The 21061-nt window shown below is 34.8% G+C and overlaps 1 protein-coding gene and 1 long non-coding RNA gene across 6 annotated transcripts in view; both read right to left on the reverse strand.

The window, feature by feature from the left end:
* Positions 1-619: 619 nt before the first annotated feature.
* The window catches only part of CACNA2D1 (calcium voltage-gated channel auxiliary subunit alpha2delta 1), a 512643-nt gene continuing 492201 nt past the window's right edge, over positions 620-21061 (reverse strand). For all 5 annotated transcript variants that reach the window (XM_067746078.1, XM_067746077.1, XM_067746079.1 and 2 more), the window contains 3 exons: positions 20830-20939; positions 19619-19701; positions 620-4695 (listed from right to left, as the gene is read on the reverse strand). In XM_067746078.1, coding sequence (XP_067602179.1) covers positions 4579-4695; positions 19619-19701; positions 20830-20939 — 310 coding nt within the window. In that variant the 3' untranslated portion in view covers positions 620-4578. The remainder of the gene's footprint in view (positions 4696-19618; positions 19702-20829; positions 20940-21061) is intronic.
* Positions 9992-19600, reverse strand: LOC137228934 (uncharacterized). Its single transcript, XR_010945414.1, has 2 exons — positions 11193-19600; positions 9992-11159 (listed from the first exon to the last, which is right to left on the reverse strand). It is a non-coding gene; the product is annotated as an uncharacterized lncRNA (long non-coding RNA).

A 21061-nucleotide genomic window follows, 5' to 3' on the forward strand; every position in this document is an offset into this window, starting at 1 on the left:
GTATTTTTGCTTATAGGAGTCCCCAGAATGAGAAGTAGGCTTACATTATATTAGATTCCACATAACATCAGGCGCATTACTTATTAGGTGAACATAGGGGGGCAGGTGGTAAGCTGGTCTAAAGGTAAAAGGCATACAACAGTGTAAAAAAACAAAAACAAAAACAACTCTTTATACTGTACTTCACTGCCCTAGCTTCTGTTTGCTATAAACTAGCTAGGAGAGATATTTAACTGTTAGTCAGACGTATAAAAGATATGCACGTTTCAGACATTCTAACTTGTTTCTTTCAAACTATTTTCCCAAGGTCCTTAAAGAAACATGGAAACATTATTTTTGCCTAGAAAAAAGATTTTTCTTACAGAAGTCAAAAGTCTGTTTTAATAAGTTTCTAAACGCTTTGATGGCAAAAGCACGTGTGAGAAGTGTCAGAGTCTCAAGGAGTTGCAATTTCATTTGTGAGTTGAGGTTTGTAATTGTAAAGGCAACTTTCATAATCCCAAATTTTACTTCCACAATCTAGAATTCTCTGCCCTGGAAAGCCTGCTTTCTTAAACTGTATGTATGACAGAGACCTCTGTTTCTTTCAATTGGATTTTAAATAAATAATCAAAACTGGTGACTTTAAATGATAAACTTTTATTCTGAATATACTGTTTTTGCACAGGATTTAACACAACATTTTCTGGGATTATAAATATTTTTATAACAGTAATATACAAATTTTTACAAAACGTTTTTATCGGGCTAATTTCCACAAAAGTGTCGAGAGAACATAATAAAGGGGAGAAAAGATCTTTTGTTCACAAAGCCACTTGGCCTTTTGCATGGATGCACACTCAGCACTTCAATAAAAGTATCCCTAATAGTATGATCCAACAACATACAGCACAACAAAAAAGACAGCTTTGTCAGGTCACACTGTAAACCCAATTGGCATCTATTCAAGACAGTATCCCATTAGTCTCAGTGGAATTTCTTTGAGTTAACCTTGTGAACTAGAAATAAAGTAGATGAAACTTGGTAAGGGTTGTCTAAGACTTTGAAATTCTGGAATTTTTTCAAGAAATCAAGAAACTTCACACTTTTGCTTTACTGATTTGCTCTTTACAGAAATGTACATGGAATAATAGCAATGCTAACATTCTGCTATGGGAAAGCAACACACATTCCAGATAATTGTAAAATATTTGAAACTGCGGGCAAGTGAAACCATCATTCTATGCTATGCTTAAAAAAAAAGTCCTCCATTTTGTTACACTAGGTCAGACTCTGTACCTCTAGACACTTTAATGTCAACTAACATGATTAATGGAATAGTTCAGAGTTTTAATAAGACATAGAATTTAAGCTTTGGTGGAGAGAAAGATTTAAATGAGATGTAAAATACAAGAGAGCATCAAATAAGCAAGTAACACTTGGGTTGCAAAGGTCACTTAAAAGGGATACTGCCTATTTGAACCCTGTAAGGCCAGTTTTAAAGTTAATAAAAGGAATATTATAGGAAAACTTACAAATGGCAGCAACACTGTCTTGTTTTTTCCAAGTTAAGCAATGACGCCTCAAGCATTAGAAACATGAAAAAAGATCATACTAAAATCTTATAGGCCCAGGACCTAAAAGTCTCTTCAGTCAAACTTGCTAACTATGTCATGTTAAAAACCTGTTACAAATATGGACCACGATTGGTGTTTGGCAGTAATGCTGGTTGTTCAAATGAAAAAATATAAACAAACCATTAATGCAAAGTTCATTCCTGTTATTCAACAGCAATGCAAGACTTTTGATTCTGTTAGTGACAAAATACATTAAGCTGCATGAGCATAGCAAAAATTAAGTAAGCAAAAGGGGTTTAAAAGCTTTTTTCTTGATCTCTTGTACTGTTTAGTCTTTGAAAATCAGTATTTATAACAGGCTGAAATTTAAGTTCTTGTCAACAATAGAACTCACAGAAAAATCCTAAATTAAAGATAACAATTGGATGGGACGAGTGTTACTGTCTTTCAAAAAATTACGCCAAATGCGTGAAGACTAGTATTAGGCACGAGAATAACGTTCTTACCCAATTTATTAACGTATGTGTGGTTGTTATATGTTTATTTTATAACAGAAAACAAAGGATCACGGCAAGACTCGTGCATGTAAATATATTTTGATGGCAAGTGAAATCAAATAGGACCCTGCCAAGAGATGCCAAGTTTAACTGTGATTAACACAACAACAATGTAGTTGATGAAAACATTATTTCAGTGACATTAGCCATGAAAATATATTTAATAGATTTTAAAGATAATTTTAAGGTAGTTTGTTGTATGCTGGAAGCAATTCAGTTGTTTAAATGTGCATCGTTTATATACACAAACTAACATAACTGTATATTTCGATATCCCCTTCCCAACACTTTCATGATTTAAAATAGTCTAGCAAAAGTTAACAATAAGTTTTAAATATTTAATTAACAAACAACATGATTTAAACATATTGTTACTAGAGTGAGAAGTTCCATATTTTTTTAAATCACTTTGGTGTTTTCTAAAACGTCAGTACCAGTTACAAATGAGACTACAAAATCACAACAATGCATTAGAAATGGTAACTGATGTCAACTCTTAGAACAATAGTTGGCAAAGTGATTCCATTTTCCCCTCCCCCCATTTTTAAATAAAAAAATATTTTAAATAAGGAAATGTACACAAATGGTACCTAGGGTATATTGGTGGTGGAGGAAATTACAAATGTATGCAAAGCTAAAAACAAAACAAATAGACCTTTTAAACTATGCTAAAGAATTGGTTATATCTTTGATATATGAAGCATATTAAAGCATGCTGGATAATGTTAATAAGATTTTTACTTAAAAATGGTATATAAGAAAATTTCCAGCATAGACACACACCAATATTTGGCATGTTTGAAAAAAGAACAAATGCATTTTACCATTAAAAATATCTGCATACTTCCAGCAGAATTATTCCCTATAGTTAGAGTTACACATTCATTGTTTTTACCCTTTCTTCAAATACTGTTTACCCCTGAAAATAATCTTTAAAAGCATAAATAAATTCTGCTACCATATTACTCTATAATGAAATATCTAATTTACTACACTAGCCATTTTCACTAATGAGGCTGTATAAAAACAATTTTGATTATTCACAATCAAGTATTCGTGTGCATACATATAGATTCAAGGTTTCCTTTTTGTTCAGATTATTGTAAAACCCTCATCAAACTGCATGGAAATTTTGGTCAAGTGATCATACCATTTAAAACAGAGGGAACAAAAGCAGCAGCAGCAGCAAATCTGGGATTGTAGGTGCTGCCATTCCAGCGAATAAAGAGGAAACCTAGGGTGAATCTTCATTGAGAACATATATGTACTCTTCAAAAAATAAATGTGTCAAATCTGATTTATGTACTTAAAATATCTGTACATAGGTTTTCAGGCAAAAGCACGAATCCGTATAAAATCCATTAATTCCCATTTCACCATTTACCTAATCCAATCATTCAGCATTTACACTGCACAGTATATTCAGAGTAGTTTAACGACATTTTAAAAGATGACTTAAGTGCATTACATTGCAAGGTTCAGATTCTTACATAACAATAATGTCACTCAGTTAACTTTTCAATGGACTATACTCTACAGTAAGAGAAAAACAAACCGAAAGTTAAAATAGCAGCAGCATCATGCAAAATACCCTTGGTGACCAAAGTTCATTTATCACAAGAAAAAACATTTCCCCTCCCCCCAACAAGCTTTCCTTAGAGCATTTTGAAATATCTGGCTAGCACTACAGAACTTTACTGTGAACAAAAAGAAAATTGCATCAAAGCGTTTATTAAGGGCTCACATTTATGAGGAAATATGTCGCATATTAATTCTACCCTCAAGCACCTTTAATTTCTTAATTATTTTCAAACAACCAATTCATTACCCCACCAAAACTTGGTCATCATTTGTGTTATATTTCTGGCAGAGAAGCCATTCTTCATAAAGCATTTTATTCATGGCAATTTTTATCGTAGAAAATAAGCCATAATTTCTATTTTGACAGATTACACCAATGTTAATTATCTCTCTCCCTCTCTCTCTCTATGTATACGTTCAATAATAATTACTCAAAGCAGCAAATAATTTTGAACAGAAGAATAAGGAAAAAATAACTTTCTTTTCCCCTAGAGATTTTCTTGGTAAAAGAACAAGGATTGCAGCAAGTCAGAATTCCAGGTCAAAATTAAGATAATTTGTATGATTCATAAACAGCTGTGTGGGGAGCCCTTTTACATGTAATCACCAACAATGCAACAACAAATTCTCAAATTTTCCAATAGAGAGCATGTATAGTATTTTGCTTTGATGCTATATATAGATGATGCAGGGTTCACGCTTAAGGATCTGACACCCTGACATGCAGCCAGCGGGTGCCTTCAGAGTCTGTGTCTTAGAGTGATGCCACGGGATGGTCTGAGCTAGTGGTCTGCTGATTCCACAGTTGACCCTCTTTTAATGCAATGGAGGGCTCATGTTTTGGCAGGGCCTGGAGTTTAATATGCAGATTTGGTTTTAGAAGGTCATAACTGGTAGTGTCTGCTGCCAGATAAAAGCCAAAGTAGTACACACTGGATTCCGATGATGGACCACAGGGAGGGACTTAACCCAGAAACACCCCCGCAGTCGGTATAATCCTCCTGTTGGAAAGAAAAGGAAAACAGAAAACTCCTGAAAAATATTTGGTAAGACATCTCCCAGAGCACGCCGTGTTTAGTCCACTTCTGAACTCACCTTATAAAGCTGCTTTAATTTGAATCCAGATAATTTACACTGTCCTAGATTTTACTGTTCAACAAGTTTAGATAAAGCCGTTTTCCTAGTACCGTTTGAAGAATGCTTTACATTTTTAGTTGTAGATTCTGATGATTATGAAAGGAAATACTGTATGCTGTTCTGAGTGATATTCCAATTTCTAAATTGAAAAACCTTACTTTCACAGTATTAAATATCCTTCTATATTTATAAGTACAAGATATAAAAATAAAATTTCATAGTCTATTTTATAATTCCCAAGAATTATGATATTAGCAATTATGCTCAATAAGGCAAAGTCTGAGATTGGTAAAATAAAATAATTTGAGAAATGAACTTCTATTTTCCCTATCCCTTATATCCAATTTCAAACGTGACTATATCATGCTGCACATGTAGCATCTGGACCTTCATCAAGAATTAAAATGAAGAATAATGTAGTTGAACCCTAAAAGAAAGGACACTCTGAAAACCTATATCCAAAATAAAGAGCTAAGCTAGCAGGAGAGGTTTATCCTGTTTAGAGAACCATGAAATACAAGCTACATATTTGCTCATTTGGATCCCCCCCGTCTAGTGGCAGATCATTAGATTCCTTGCTAACACAAAATTATTCTTTACCTTTTATTCCTAGGTTCTGTATTCTGTAACATTTTCTGCATCCTCTGATTCCTTTAAATATACTGAATTTCATTAAAAAAACTTCCTATCTTAAGAGGTACAAACTATTAGGTATAAAATAAGCTAAAAGGATATCTTGTACAACATGGTATATAGCAACATTTTATAACTATAAATGGAATAAAACCTTTAAAAATTGTGAATCACTGTGTTTTACACCTGTAACTTAAATAATATTATAGGTCAACTATACTTCAATTAAAAAAAACAACAAGAAAACCTCCCTTCTAATTATTTTCCTAAACATCTTTCAAGAATTCACTAATCCAAGGTTCATCTTCCAATAATCAAAATAATAGGTTATGTAAGAAAATAAATTTTCTAGTCTGAATAATTTTACAAAGACTCTGAGCTCCCAGAGACTAAAACATTGGCTCTTTTTGCTCATTAGGGTTTAATACAGTGCCTGCCACCAAGTAAATAACATTTTCTTCTTGAATTGTATTCTAAGGCAGCAGAAGTCTGTTAAAGAGAATTCTGAGGGAAAAAATCTATTAAGGAAAATTTTATTTTTCAAATCCCAGAAGTGGGATTGCTGGATTATATAGTAATTCTATTTTTAATTTTTTGAGGAACCTCAATATTGTTTTCCACAGTGACTGCACCAATTTACACTCCCACCAACTAAGTGTAAGGATTCCGTTTTATCCACATCCTTGACAGCATTTGTTATTTCTTGTCTTTGTGATAATAGTCATTCTAACAGGTGTGAGGTGATAACTCATTGTAGTTTTGACTTATATTTCTCTGATGTGTACTGATGAGTATTTTTTCACATACCTGTTGGCCACCTGTATATCTTCTTTGTAAAAATGCATATTGAGATCCTTTGCTTATTTTAAAATCAGATTAGTTTTTTGATCTCGAATTATATGAGTTCTTCATATATTTTGGATACTGGCTCCTTATCACATACATGATTTGCAAACATTCCCTCCCATTCTATGGGCTGTCTTTTAATTCTGTTGGTTTCCTTTGCTGTGCAGAAGCTTTTAAGTTTGATGTAGTCCCACTTTTTCATTCTTGTTTTTGTTGCCTTTGCTTTCTTATGGTGACAAGTCCAAAAAGTCATTACCAACACCAATGCCAAGGAGCTTACTCCCTATATTTTCTTCTAGGAGTTTTATGGTTTCAGGTCTTCAAGTCATTAAACCATTTTGAGTTGATTTTTGTGTATGGTGTAAGACAGTGGTCCAGTTTCATTCTTCTGCATATGGCTGTTCAGTTTTTCTAGCATTCTTTATTGAAGAGACTTTCTTTTCCCCAATGTATATTCTTGGCTCCTTTTTCATAAATTAATTGACCATATATGCATGGGTTATTTCTGGGTTCTCTATTCTGTTCCATTGGTCCGTGTCTTTTTTTATGCCAGTGCCATACTGTTTTGATTACTGTAGTTGTTTAATCTAGTTTCAAATCAGGATGTATCATGCATCCGACTTTGTTTTTCCTTCTCAAGATTGTGTTGGATATTTGGGTCTTTTGTGGTTTCATATATGTATTTTAGGATTGTTCTAATTCTGTGAAAATTGCCATTGAAATTTTGATGGGGATTGCATGCAATCTGTAGATTATTTTGGGTGGTATGGACATTTTAACAATTCTTCTACTCTATGAGCCCTGAATATTCTTCCATTTATTTGTGTTGTCTTCAGTTTCTTTCATTAATGTCTTATAGTTTTCAGTGTATAGGTCTTTCACCTTTTTGGTTACCTTTATTCTTAGGTATTTTATTCATTTTGATGCAAATACAAGTGGAATTATTTACTTTCTTAATTTCTCTTTCCGATAGTTCATTATTATGGTATAGAAATGCAAATGATATTTGTATATTACTTTTGTATCTTGTAAATGCTTTTCCTGCATCTATTAAGATGATCATATGATTTTTAGCCTTCATTTTGTTAATGTATGTATCACATCAATTGATTTGTGGATTTTGAACAATCCTTGCATTCCTGGAATAAATCTCACTTGATCACGGTGTATGACCCTTTTAATGTGTTGTTGAATTAACCTTGATAATATACTGTTGAGGAATTTTTCATCTATTTTCATCAAGGATATTGGCCTAAAATTTTCTTGTAGTATCCTTGTCTGGTTTTGGTACCATGGTAATAAGGCTGGCATTGTAAAAGTGAATCAGGAAGTGTTCATTCCTCTTTAATTTTTTGGAAGAGTTTGGAAGGACAGGTATTAATTGTTCTTTGAATGTTCGGTAGAATTCACCAGTGAAGCCATCTGATCGTGGACTTTGTTTCTTGGGAGGTTTTTGATAACTGATGCAATCTTCTTACTAGTAACTGGTCTGTTCAGATTTTCTATTTCTATTTTTTCATGATTCAGTCTTGATAGGTTGTATGTTTCTAGGAATTTACCCATTTCTAGGTTGTCGAATTTTTTGGCAATTTTTACATTGTCTCGCTATTTCTCCCTTTAAGTCTGTTAATTTTTACTTTATATATTTAGGTGCTCCTATGTTGGGTGCATATTTACAAATGTTTATATCCTCTTGTTGGATTGACCACTTTATCATTATGTAATGACCTTGACTGTCTCATTACAACTTTTAAGTCTATTTTGCCTATGTATACCCCCCCAGCTTTCTTTTGGTTTCCATTTGCATGGAATATCTTTTTCCATTTCAGTCTGTGTATGTCCTTAAAGTTGAAATTAGTTGACTCTAATACACAGCATAAAATCATCTCCTGTTTTTTTAATAGATTCTGCTACTCTATGTCATTTGATTGGAGAATTTAGTCCATTTAACATTTAAAGTAATTGTTGATAGATGGTAATTATTATTACTACAATTTTGTTAAATTGTTTTTGAGCTATTTTGAAATTCCTTTGTTCTTTTTCTCTTATTGCTCTCTTCATTTGTGAGTTGATCATTTTCTATAGTGGCATGCTTAGATTCCGTTCTCTTTATCTTTTGTGTATCTACCATAGGTTTTTGCTTTGTGGTTATTATAACAACTGTTATAAATATAACATTTTATGTAAGCCTCATAATACTTAGTGTTATAAATAAGTTGATAAGCCTCATAATAAGTTGATAACAACTTAAGTTCAAATGCATTCTAAAACCCTACACTTTACTTCCTCCTCCATGCTTTTTTATTTCAAAATTTACATATCTTTAGTCTGTGTATCCATTACTTATTGTATGATAGTTATTTTTACTATATTTGTCTTTTAACATTCATACTACATATATAAGTGATTAACCCACTATCATTACAATATTAGATTATTCTGAATTTAACTATATATTGGTCTTTACCAGTGAGATTTATACTTTCATATGTTTTCCTGTTACTAATTAGTGCTGTTTTGTTTCAGCTTAAAGGAACACCTTTAACATTTCTTGTAAGGCCAGTCTAGTGGTGATGAACTCCTTTAGCTTTTGCTTGTCTACAACTCTCTTCACCTTCAAAGTGGAAGGACAGTTTTGCTAGGTAGAGTATTTTTGGTTGGCAGGTTTTCTTCTTTCAGTACTTTGAATATATCATGCCACTCCCTGCAGGCCTGCATATTCTGGTGGAAAGATCCTGGTAGCCTTAGAGGTTTCCTTGTATGTTACAAGTTGTTTTCCTTGCTGCTTTTAAGATTCTCTCCTTGTCATTTACTTTAAAAAAATTTTTTTTATATTAGAATATAGTTGATATAAAATGTTGTGTTAATTTCAGGTGTACAGCGATATGATTGTTTCACATAGACATATATCTACTCTTTTTTCAGATTCTTTTCTTATATAGGTTATTACGGAGTGTTGAGTGGAGTTCCCTGTGCTTTACAGTAGGTCCTTTTTGATTATCTATTTTACATATAGATCAGTGTGTATGTGTTGATCCCAACCTCCTCATTTATACCTCCCCCAACGTTTCCCCTTTGGTAACCATAAGTTTCTTTTTGAAGTCTGTGAGTCTGTTTCTGTTTTGTAAATAAGTTCATTTGTACCATTTTTTAAAAATTCCACATATAAGTGATATCGTATGATATTTGTCATTGTCTTATTTCATTTAGTACGATAATCTCTAGGTCCATCCATGTTGCTGCACATGGCATTATTTGGTTCTTTCTTATGGCTGTATATATGTGCCACATCTTCTGTACCCACTCCTCTGTTGATGGACATTTAGGTTGCTTCCATATCCTGGTTATCGTAAATAATGCTGCTATGAGCATTGGGGTTCATGTATATTTTCAAAGTATGGTTTTCTCCAGGTATATGTCCAGGAGTGGGATTGCTGGATCATATGGTAGCTCTATTTTTAGTTTTTTAAGGAACAACCAGACTGTTCTCCATAAAGGTTGTACCAATTTACATTCCCACTAACAGTGTAGGAGGGTTTCCTTTTCTCCGCATCCTCTCCAGCATTTATTGTTTGTAGACTTTTTGATGATCGCCATTCTGACTGGTGTGAGGTGATACCTCATTGTAGTTTTGATTTGCATTTCTCTAATAATCAGTGATGTTAAGCACCTCTTCATGTACTTTTTGGCCATTTGTATGTCTTATTTATTTTTAATTAATTTTTATTGGAGTATAGTTGATTTACAATGTTGTGTTAGTTTCTGCTGTACAGCACAGTGAATCAGTTATACATATACATATATCCACTCTTTTGTAGATTCTATTCCCATACAAGTCATTAGAGTATTGAGTAGAGTTCCCTGTGCTATACAGTAGGTTCTTGTTAGTAATCTCCAAATTTATCCCTCCTGGCCCCCCCCATATCCCACGGTAACCTTACATTTGTTTTCTATATCTGTGACTCTATTTCTATTTTGTAAACAGGTTCATTTGTACCATTTTTTTTAGATTCCACATATCATCTGTATGTCTTCTTTGGAGAAATGTCTTTTTAGATGTTCTCATTTTTTGATTGGGTTGTTTGGTTTTTTTTTGATATCGAGCTGCATGAGCTGTTTATCTCTTTTGGAGATTAATCCCTTGTCTGTCACTTTGTTTGCAAATCTGTTCTCCCATTGTGTGGGCTGTCTTCGTTTTGTTTATGGTTTATTTTGCTGTGCAAAAGCTTTGGAGTTTAATTAGGTCCCATTTGTTTGTTTTTATTTTCATTACTCTACGAGGTGGATCCAAAATATCTTGCTGTGATTTATGTCAAAGAGTGTCCTGCCTCTGTTTCCTCTAAGAGGTTTATAGTATCCAGCCTTATATTTAGGTCTTTCATCCATTTGGAGTTTATTTTTGTGTATGGTGTTAGAGAATGTTCCAGTTTCATTCTTTTACATGTAGCTGTCCAGTGTTCCCAGCATCACTTATTCAAGAGACTGTCTTTTCTCCACTGTATATTCTTGCCTCCTTTGTCACAGATTTACTTGTGATAACTTAATTAAAATATGTCTTTTATGGGTCTCTTTTACTTTAATTGAAATATATTTGAAATATAACTGTGTAAATTTAAGGTATACATGTTAATATGATAATTTATGTATTGTAATATGATTGCCATTAAAGTGATAATTAGCACCTCTATCACATTACATAGTTGTCCTTTTAGTAGTTGTAATAATTCATTTTTAATCTCTTAGCATATTTGATGAATATAATCATTTTCTATATTCGCTGTACTGTGCATTAGCTCTCTAGGGCTTACTTACTGCTTGTTGTAAGACTGTGCCGTTGAACAACATCTGTCTTATCCCCTAACCCCCATTCCATGGTAACCACCATTTATTTCTGTTTTTATGAGTTTGGCTTTTTAGAGTCTACACACAGTACTTGTCTTTCTCACTTAGCATAATGTGCCCAAGGTCCATCCATGTTGTTGCAAATGGCAGGCTGTCTTCCTTTCTCATGGCTGAAAAATATTATATTGTGTAAGTATAAATCCCACTTCTTATTTTATCCATTGGTTGATGGCCATTTAGGTTGTCTCCATATCTTGGCTGGTGTGAATAACGCTGCAGTGAATGTGGGAGTACAGATATCTCTTCAAAATCCTGTTTTCATTTCCTTTGCACATATACCCAGTAGAATTGATGGATCATGTGGTAGATTTTTAATTATTTGAGAAACCTCCATAATGGTTGCAGTAATCTACATTCCCACCAACAGTGTATAAAGGTTCCCTTTTATTCACATCTCCCCAGCACCTGTTGTCTCGTCTTCTTGATGACATCCATTCTAACAGGTGTGAGGTGATAGCTCACTGTAGTTTTGTGTTTCCCTGATGATTAGTGATATTGAGAATCTTTTCATGTGCCTCTTGGCCATTTGGATGTCTTCTTTGGAAAAATGTCTAGTTTTTCTGCCCTTTTTTTAGTTGGATTATTTGTTGTTTCTTTTTCTTTGAGTTTTATGAGTTTTTAAATATATTTTGGATACTAACCCCTTATCTGATACATGGTTTGCAAAATTTTTCTTGCATTCTGTAGGATGCATTTTCATTTGGTTAATTGTTTCTTTTGCTGTGCACAAGTGTTCAAGTTTGATGTAGTTCCATTTGCTGATTTTTGCTTTTATTGTTTGTGCTTTTGGTGTTATATCCCAAAATCACTCTCAATACCACTGTTGAGGAGCCGCCTCTCTGTTTCTACTAAGTTTTATAGTTATTAGGACTTGTGTTAAATCTGTGATCCATTTTGAGTTAATTTTTTGTGAGCGGTAAGATAGGGGTCCAATTTCATTGTTCTGCATGTGTTTATCCAATTTCCCCATTACCATTTGTTGAAGAGACTATCATTTCCCCATTGGGTATCCTTGGCTCCACTATCAAATATTAGTTGACTGTGTATGCAGGGGTTTAATTCTGGGCTCTCTTCTGTTCTGTTAGTCTGTGTCTATTATGCCAGTATCCTACCCTATTTTAAAAATTACTGTAGCTTTGTAGTAGAGTCTGAAAACAGGACGTTCGATACCTCTGGCTTTGTTCTTTTTCCTGAGCAATGCTTTGACTATTTTGCAGACTTTGTCACTTCATATAAATTTTAGGATTTTTTTTTTCTATCTCTGTGAAGAATGCCATTGGTTTTTTGATGGGGATTGTGTTGAATCTAAGGTGACTTCGAGTAGTACAGACATTTTAACTGTCAGTTCTTATGGTCCATCAGCATGGATGTCTTTCCATTTGTGTCAACTTCGATTTCTTTTAGGAAAGTCATGTAGTTTTGATTGTACAGAACTTTCACTTCCTTGGTTAAAGTAATTTCTGGGTATTTCATTGTTTTTGATGTTATTGTGAGTGTGACAGTTTTATTTTTCAGACATTTCATCCTAGTGTATAGAAATGCCAACTGATTTTTGTATGCTGATTTTATATCCTGAAATTTAGTCAAATTGTTGATTAGTGCCAACAGTTTTTTACTGGAGTTTTTTATATACAGAATCATATCATGTGCAAATAGTGACAGTTTTACTTCTTCCCTCACTATGAGTTTGGAGGTATTACCTCTTCCTCACTTGGTTTGGATGTATTTGGATAACTCTTATTTGTAACTCTCTGGGCTTCCTGGATTTGGGCATCTGTTTCTTTTCCTAGGTTAGGAAAGTTTTCACTCATTATTTCTTCAAAAAGTTTTCTGCCCTTGTCTGCTTTTCTTCTTCTGGGACACTATAACGTGAATTTCGGTCTGCTTGATGTTGTCTCATAAGTCCCTTTAGCTATCTTCACTCTTTTTTTAAATTCTTTTTTCTTTTTGCTCCTTGATGGGATGAATCACTGCCCTGTTTTTGTGAGTTTACTGATACTTTCTTCCACTTCATCCGGTCTGCTATTTGAACTCCTCACTACTGAGTTTTTCAATATAGTTATTGTATTGTATTCTTTGGCTCTGTGCCTTCTGTTTGGTACTTTCTTGTGTTTTCTTTGTTCAAATTCTCAGTTCACGCATTCTTGTCCTGACATGGTGACCATCTTTATGACCAAATTTTGAACTCTTTCTCATGTCAGTCACTCTTCTCTGTTTTATTAAGGCCTGTTTGTGGAGTTTTATCTTTTTCTTTTAAAACATATTTTTCTGTCTTCATTTTCCTTGACTCTCTGTGTTGGTTTTTCTGCATTAGATAAAAGAACCACCTCTCCCCGTCTTGAATTGGCTTTTTCTTCTTGGATCCCCATAGTTGAGGACGTGCTAACATCTGTCAGTGTCTCAGTGGGGAAGACTTCAGTCAGCATCAGGTACAGGCTGATTGGAGGCCGGATTCTCAGGCAGCAGCTTTCAAAGCATACCAAAAGACCTCTTTCAGGGCAAGGCTGAGAGACGGGCATGTCTCCCCACTCCCTCTGTCCTGAATTGAGGGAATAGCCAGTTGAGAACTATTTGTTTGCTATGGTCCAGGATCCTTTGGTGCTTGTGAATGCCAGCCCTGCTGGTTACCAGAGCCAAGTGATAAAGGGGTGTGTCCTTTGGGCAGCCACCTCAAAGGCTAGGATGCCAGGTGGGTTCACAAGCTTCTTTTAGGAAGGCACCACTGACCTGGAGTGGGACAGAGGGTCAGTAGGCATGGGCTACCCCTTCCCCTGTCTCCAGGGAGTCTTGCAGTAAGCCCCCAAAGCTGAGCTAAATTAGAAGCCTTACTTGCAGGCAATAACCTTTAAAGTATGCAAATAACCTCTGTGAGGAAATGACTGGGAGAAGTGCATTTCTCTCGGCTCCTGTTTCTCTGAGCTTTGGAAGGATAGCCATGGTGAGTCCTTGCGAATCTGTTAAGAATTGTTTCTTTGTTGGCTATAGTCCTGTGGGTCTCATGGACACAAGCGCCATTAGGCATTCAGAGCTAGGAGTTTTGGGGGCCCACCCCCCCATGAGAGTCTTGGGGTGACTGACAGATGTTCAATCTAAACCCTTCACTGCTCAGGGAGAAGCTGGGTGTTGTGAGTTCCCTTCTAATTTTATGCTGCTGTGCTCAGTGTGGGGTTTATGGAGATAAAGTTCCTCAGCCTTTCCTACCCATTTGGATGTATATTACGTTTGCCTAGTGCATAGGGGTTGCTCATCTACTTTCTAGATTTATATACTTTCTAGATGTCTTTCGGAGGGAATTGCTCTGTTTATAGGTGTAGATTTGGTAGGTCTGTGGGTTCAGGTGAGCTTTAGGCAACCTATGTTGCCATCTTGGACCAGAACCTCAATAACTCACACTTTTATATCTTCAGCCCTGAAAGTTCCGCTGACCTCCACTTTCATTGATCACCTCTCCTTCTGATCCGCAGAAAGATCTCAAACTTGTCCCCAAATATTATTTTTCTGAATGACACTTCTAGGAGTAATGGATCAGGTCAAAGACAACAAGTCATCTGTGATTCCTCCTTTTTTCCCTCAAATCTAATCTATCAGCTTGTCCTCTTAACTCTAGCTCCAAAATATAGCCCCAAACTTACTACTTACCATATCATGTCCAAATTACCATTACTTCTTGCCTACACTCCTGCAAAAGCTGCCTCACCTCTCTCTCTGCTTCTACTCTTGCCCTTTAACAACTTTTTCTCCAAAAAGCAGTCTTCTTAAAACCGTAAATCAAATCCTTTCATGCTCTTCTTGAAATTTCTCATAACAAAATCCAAATTTCTTATGAAGGCCTAAAAAGCCTTAGGTGGTCTGCAGCCTACCTGCTTCTCCATTTTCATCCTAACCACTCACACTGCTCCGATAACACTAACTTTCTCTGCAACAGGTCAAGGTATTACTATCTCAGGACTTCTGCACTTCCTCTTCTCTTTGTTCAAATACCTTTCCCTTTAAGTAGGTTAACCAGGTAAAAAAAACAGGGTGCTGAGTTACATATGAACTTGAGATAAAAAATTATATTTTAGTATAAATGCATCTTAAATATCTCATGCATAGAAGAATGGCCTGATACATAGTAGGTGTACTGTAAGTACTCGATAAATGAGTAGTGTGTACTCCAATGAAGCACTACATATATTGATGGGTTAGAAACACTGTAAAATACTAACTAACTTAAAGGCTTAATTGTCACTTCACCAGGAGAGCTCCCCAGTTCTAGTTAAGTATTAATTAATTTGATGGAATGGAAAATTAGCACACATACAAGACCCACTGATGTATTAACGTCAAATACATCCTTATGTTCTAGAAATGTTATGGAAAGAAAAATATTCTCTCTGGCTCTGCTTCCATTGTTTTTATTTTTATATTTCTAGTGGGTTTTTTTGTGTGTGTGTGGGTTCATTTCCTCTGTGTGATGATGAGATATGTCTGTTTCAGTCTGGGAGGTGGTAGTTCAGATAACTTATTTGGAGTCCCTGGAGTCTGCATGTAGATTCACACTGAAAAATCTGTCCCTTCAGTTTCCTGATCATGTTTTCTCATGTGTTTTGCATGGGCAACCACCACATCTACCAAGACTTGTAATTATTATATGGAAGTAAATTATGAGATGCATTCTAAAAACATTCTAAATCACAAATGCATAGATGTGGGAGGCATTTTTTTCTATCTTAAAGAAAGAGACCAAAATCCCACTAACACCACGACCAGAAAACTCACTCTGATTTTTAAAGATTATTGTAGTAGATAATAATAACAGACTGGTAGCTGGTTTCAGCTTAAAATAGTAAAGGGATACAGTGCCAACATTATATACATACGTTTTAAAATACGAGTAATGTAAAAATTTAATTTTAAAATTAAATAATTTTAAATGAGTAATTCTAAAATATGAGTAATTTTATTTAATTTCCTTCCAGGGATCTCTTTCAAAATACTCTTAGTAAAGATATCAACTAAGAATCCCTCATTCTTTTTTTCTTTCCCATTACTAATTAAAAGAAAAAGATGTCTAAACCATAGTTATAGTCATGATTTCACCCCAAGGCTTACTTTTTAAAACCAGGTATGCTAGTGAGTAAAATCCTCTTCATTTTTCTCTTAGACAAGTATTACTAAACCCTTACTCTCCTCCCTTTCTTTCCCCAACCAGAACCTGGGGTGACTATTTGCAAACAGTAAGAGTTCAAATCACTGGTAAGAACATCCACCAAATAATAGCTAACTAACTTTTGAATTTAGATAGGTCTATACTTACGTCACCCACAGCAGCTTCAAAGAAAATGCATATTTAAAATTATTTAGGCAGGTAGATACTACACGTAACTCTTTTAATCGGAATAAGAGCCCTAACAAATAGTTTCCTACAGAGAACCTTAACACACTTACCACATTAATTCATGAGGTAGGTTTAATGTACGTATGTGTATACATACCTATACACACATTTATTCTGCATATTCATTTTTCATGTACCCAGTAACGTGCATTTATCAGTTATGGTTGCATAAGATAATGAACTTCCTCAATAGTACATGTTATTGGCTTGCTTTACTTTCTTCTTTGATAAACTTTAGCTTTGTTTTTCTTTACCACTTAAATCTTCAAAACCATTATTTTACTATCCCAGAACAAATTTAGTTTTTTCTGACACTCCCTCTGCTTCTCCACTTTCCCCTCCTCTGATGAGCTCACTGCACTTATAGTAATGGCCACATCTCCATCTAGTGGTTTCCTAACCAATGAATACCTGGACAGCAATGAAGAAGGAATACAACAAAAGTGGTCTAGTTACAACAATCATGATTCCAGACCATAAAAAAGAAACTGCAAAACCGTAAATGGAACCCTGAATGTAAACTCAGGCCCTAAAATATCTATTCAGTCGTACTGAGTATGTAATTCAGAAATTTGTCAAAGAGTAACAAATAATGATAATCTTCACCTAGATAATGTAAGTTATACTAAAGCACTTCACTAAGAATATCAATGTCTAAAAAATCTAAAAACGCTGTTTAAACCATATCTGTTTAGAAAGGAAAAGAAAAATTAGATAATGACCTTAGAAGGTACCGAATAATGCTTAATAAAATTGAAACAGATCATTAATTTTATGTTAGCATCTTCTGAAACAAATTGATGACCAACTCTAATAATTGTCCTTAGGGTATTTCTTATAAGTAAAAAGTAAGACATTGTGAAGCATATAAAATTTTTTTTCTCCACACTGACTTAATCTTTATACAAAAGCTTATGAGAAATTACTGATTTTTAAATAAATATAGGAAACTGATATGCTCTGTTCAGGATTAGAAACTTCTGTAACATTTGAAAGCTGCTATTCTCAAAACAACATTACTACTGGCATTTTAATAACCTGGTTTCAGGACATTTATTATAGTGGATTTAGGGATATGGATTACTTTTTAAAATTTCAAGCCAAACGCAAAAACAAAGAAAAATTAGAGAAAGTGACTGACCATCCACACCACATGAAAACTTGCAGTAAAATGAAGATAGGAGCTGACATCATGGTACAGGCACGACTCGTTGTGCATATAAGTTGATCCTATTAATAACGGGCAAAGTAGCAAGTACAGGAAAAGGAAGGAAAACACAGAAGACATACAAGATGAGATTTCATGCAATTTGCTGGCAGTTAGCAGTTTATGTGAGCCTCCATCCAGAGCAGATTCACAGTGACCATTGCAAATAAGCATTACCAAAATATTCCACTGCCAAAAAAACACAAGACATTATTAGCACATTAAGCTACTGAGCAAAAGTTGTACTTTCACACACACTCCACTGTGTAATTTATAGGAACTTGAGTATTGGAAATTTTTGTCTTTGTAAAATCTGCATTATGCCATGATCAAAAAGATAGTTACCTATGGTGAAAATATTGGGGGTAATGGTTTTTATATGATCTTTCAAGTGCATCTGAGTAAATTTAATCTCAGTCTTTGGTAACAAATAATTGATGAGGGAAGTTTCCCTAATGAGTGATACTACCCTTGGGCCCACAAACAACACTCTTTGGGGAATGACTTGACGTGGCCAAAGTTCCTGAAGGTATATAGTAGACAGAACAACAGAAGTCCTCATATCTGGATTTCATTTAAGGCTCACTGTATAATGAAAAAAAATCAAGTAGCTGCAACTTTGAATCACTTTTCCTCTCAGAGAGGAATGATCAATAATAGTCCTTACAGAGATAACTGGGATTTATTGGCTAAAACATTTTGCTTTTTTAGCCTTATTCCCATCACTGATTTTATTTCTTCTTTGCTCCACTTTATATTATCTACTTGCATGTTATGCATCTATGGAAATGCCTTATTCTTTTTTGGAACAAATGTGGCTATGTGTATTTGAGTAAATAAGTACATATTAGGTAAATCTGTTCTAAATAAACAACCACCTCTAGAAATGCACATTAATCGATAAATGACCTGACATGTTTTTAGAATAAACAGTTCCCCAGATGATAACGCTTTATGTTTGCAAGCCACTTCATGCAAAGAGACATGACAGATTGGAGAACTGAGAAATATTATTTTTAAAATTTTAGCTTTTTATAAGTGGTGAGAAATTTTTATATGGGCTTTATGCTTGAGAGTAAAGCTTCTTAAAAATTAAAATCATTTGAAAAGCATAAAGCTGCTTCTATACACAGTAAGTCCAAATAGTGTTTATGAGAGAAAGACAGCTGACCTATAGGAAAAGTAGTAGTCATCTTAAATAACATACATTAAATATGCTTTGTAAAATTATACCAACTTAACCCTGTGTTATTAACCTGGCCAGGTTTCAAACAATATAAAAAGTAATACAATTAAGAGAAATAATACAAACCTAACAGGTGGCAGAATTAGAAACCATGTAAAGTACAATTACAAACTAAGGGGACGATAGTGATTTAACAGGTTTTTAAATACACTGAATGAAGACTAAACACAGAAAATGTTATACTAAAAATAACTGTTATATCTTCAGGATTGGAATATAAATGAAGGTGGGCAACTCATATACCATTAGTAATGTTTACTGTCAGTTACTGGTCATTAGAAAGTTTTAAAATCATCAGATCTGTGATCTTGGATTATTAGTAAATTGGTCGGCATTGTGTTTGAAAGTACAATTTCTGTGGAAAGGACAGAAGAGGCAACTGTTAAGCTTATGCTAACCATGAAAAATACTGAAATAAAAAATCTATATACCAGCAAGTATGTCATGTTAATGAGAAACACTATGGTTATGGTTAAGACATTACACTGGAGTTAAAACTACAATTTGTCTCCTTAAATTATTGTGACCATTGAGTTATATATTTTAATACAGCAAATGTTTGGTCTTACTTACCAAGGCATTGTTATCAAAGCAGACATCAGGTCCTTTTCGGTATCTGGGTTGCTTCACCATATCACAAGGATCTGGACCATCAGCTAAAGAAACTTGTTAAGGAATATGAAGTTACTTTCTTTTTTTTTTTTTTACACAATTAAAAAAATACAATGCAACACACTTATTTCTCAAAGCAAGCCAGAGAAACCGATGCCATTATTCTGGCCCCACACAACCAGTTCAAGTAGTATGGGATTTAAAGTACTGAACTGCCACAAATTTTCTCCTGTCTAGGGCCTGTGTGAAGAGATCAACGCTTTACACAGCATGGTCGCTGGCACAGAGGAAGTACTCAGTAAATATTTGTACAATACAAGTGGATGAAATCTGCAAATGACGTAGCATATAAGACAGGGTCATACACGTAAGACCATAAGGGAGGGCCTGGTGCCTCCTATTTAGCAAGACAGAAATAGAAACTAATTCCTAGTAATAAACATCAGTTCCAAACATAGGTGAGGACTATTTTTTTTTTCCAGAAACAGCAAAAACTAGAGGCAGTCTACCGAACCTCTGCCTGCAATGCTTCAATGGTCATTTCACTGTCTTTTAGCATATTTACTACCCGAAGTCTTTTTAGCATTACTGCCATGGCAGTTCTAGCATACAAGAGGATTTACCTTCTTTTTTTAAGGCTGAATAATATTCCATTGTAGGTACAGACCACATTCAACTCCATTTTTGATTACTGGCTGTTGACAGCTTTCATGCCACAATAATCCCTTTTCCCTTCTGTCCCACACCTGGGCGAGCTGACAGGGAAGAGTGAGTGTCCCCTCCTTTGGCACTGCCTGGAAGTTTGGGCCAACAAGCCCCAGGCAGCACTGGCAAAAGCCCAGCATGGTCCCCAACCACCGTAAAACCCCGAGCCAGGTACTTCTCCCTGCTCTCTCTAGCCATTTTCAGGGCTACTTGGGAACCTGCACTGCTCTCTCCACAAAGACTCACGGTACCAGTAGGAAGCCTTTCACATCCTCTTGGTGCAGGTGTAGCATCATCCGTCTTGACATCCAAATGAAATTTTGTGTGGAGGGTCCATTCTGCCTCTGTGAGGTGATCTCAGCACTCTGTGATATAGTTCTTTCTGGGCACGAACAACGCGATGAGGTTAAAAACGCACAGCTTTAAGATGGTTTTCCATTCCAAACCTCTCCAATGTCAAAGGATACAAGTCTGTTCTGCTTGTATGAGCAATCGCGTGTCACAGGGACAAGTCCCTTTGCTCTCAACCATTATGAATATTAAGTTGGTGTTCATAAGTTTTTCTACGTGGAAGATTCTGTAAAATAAATACTTTTAAAAATCAGAAAAAATTATGAGAAAATAGATTTCAAAGATTTTTACACATTAAAATAAGAGAAAATAGGACCTTTGAAACAAAGCATCACCTACACGAACAGT

Source organism: Pseudorca crassidens, chromosome 8 (genome assembly GCF_039906515.1).
Source record: "Pseudorca crassidens isolate mPseCra1 chromosome 8, mPseCra1.hap1, whole genome shotgun sequence".
NCBI classification, from domain to species: Eukaryota; Metazoa; Chordata; class Mammalia; order Artiodactyla; family Delphinidae; genus Pseudorca; species Pseudorca crassidens.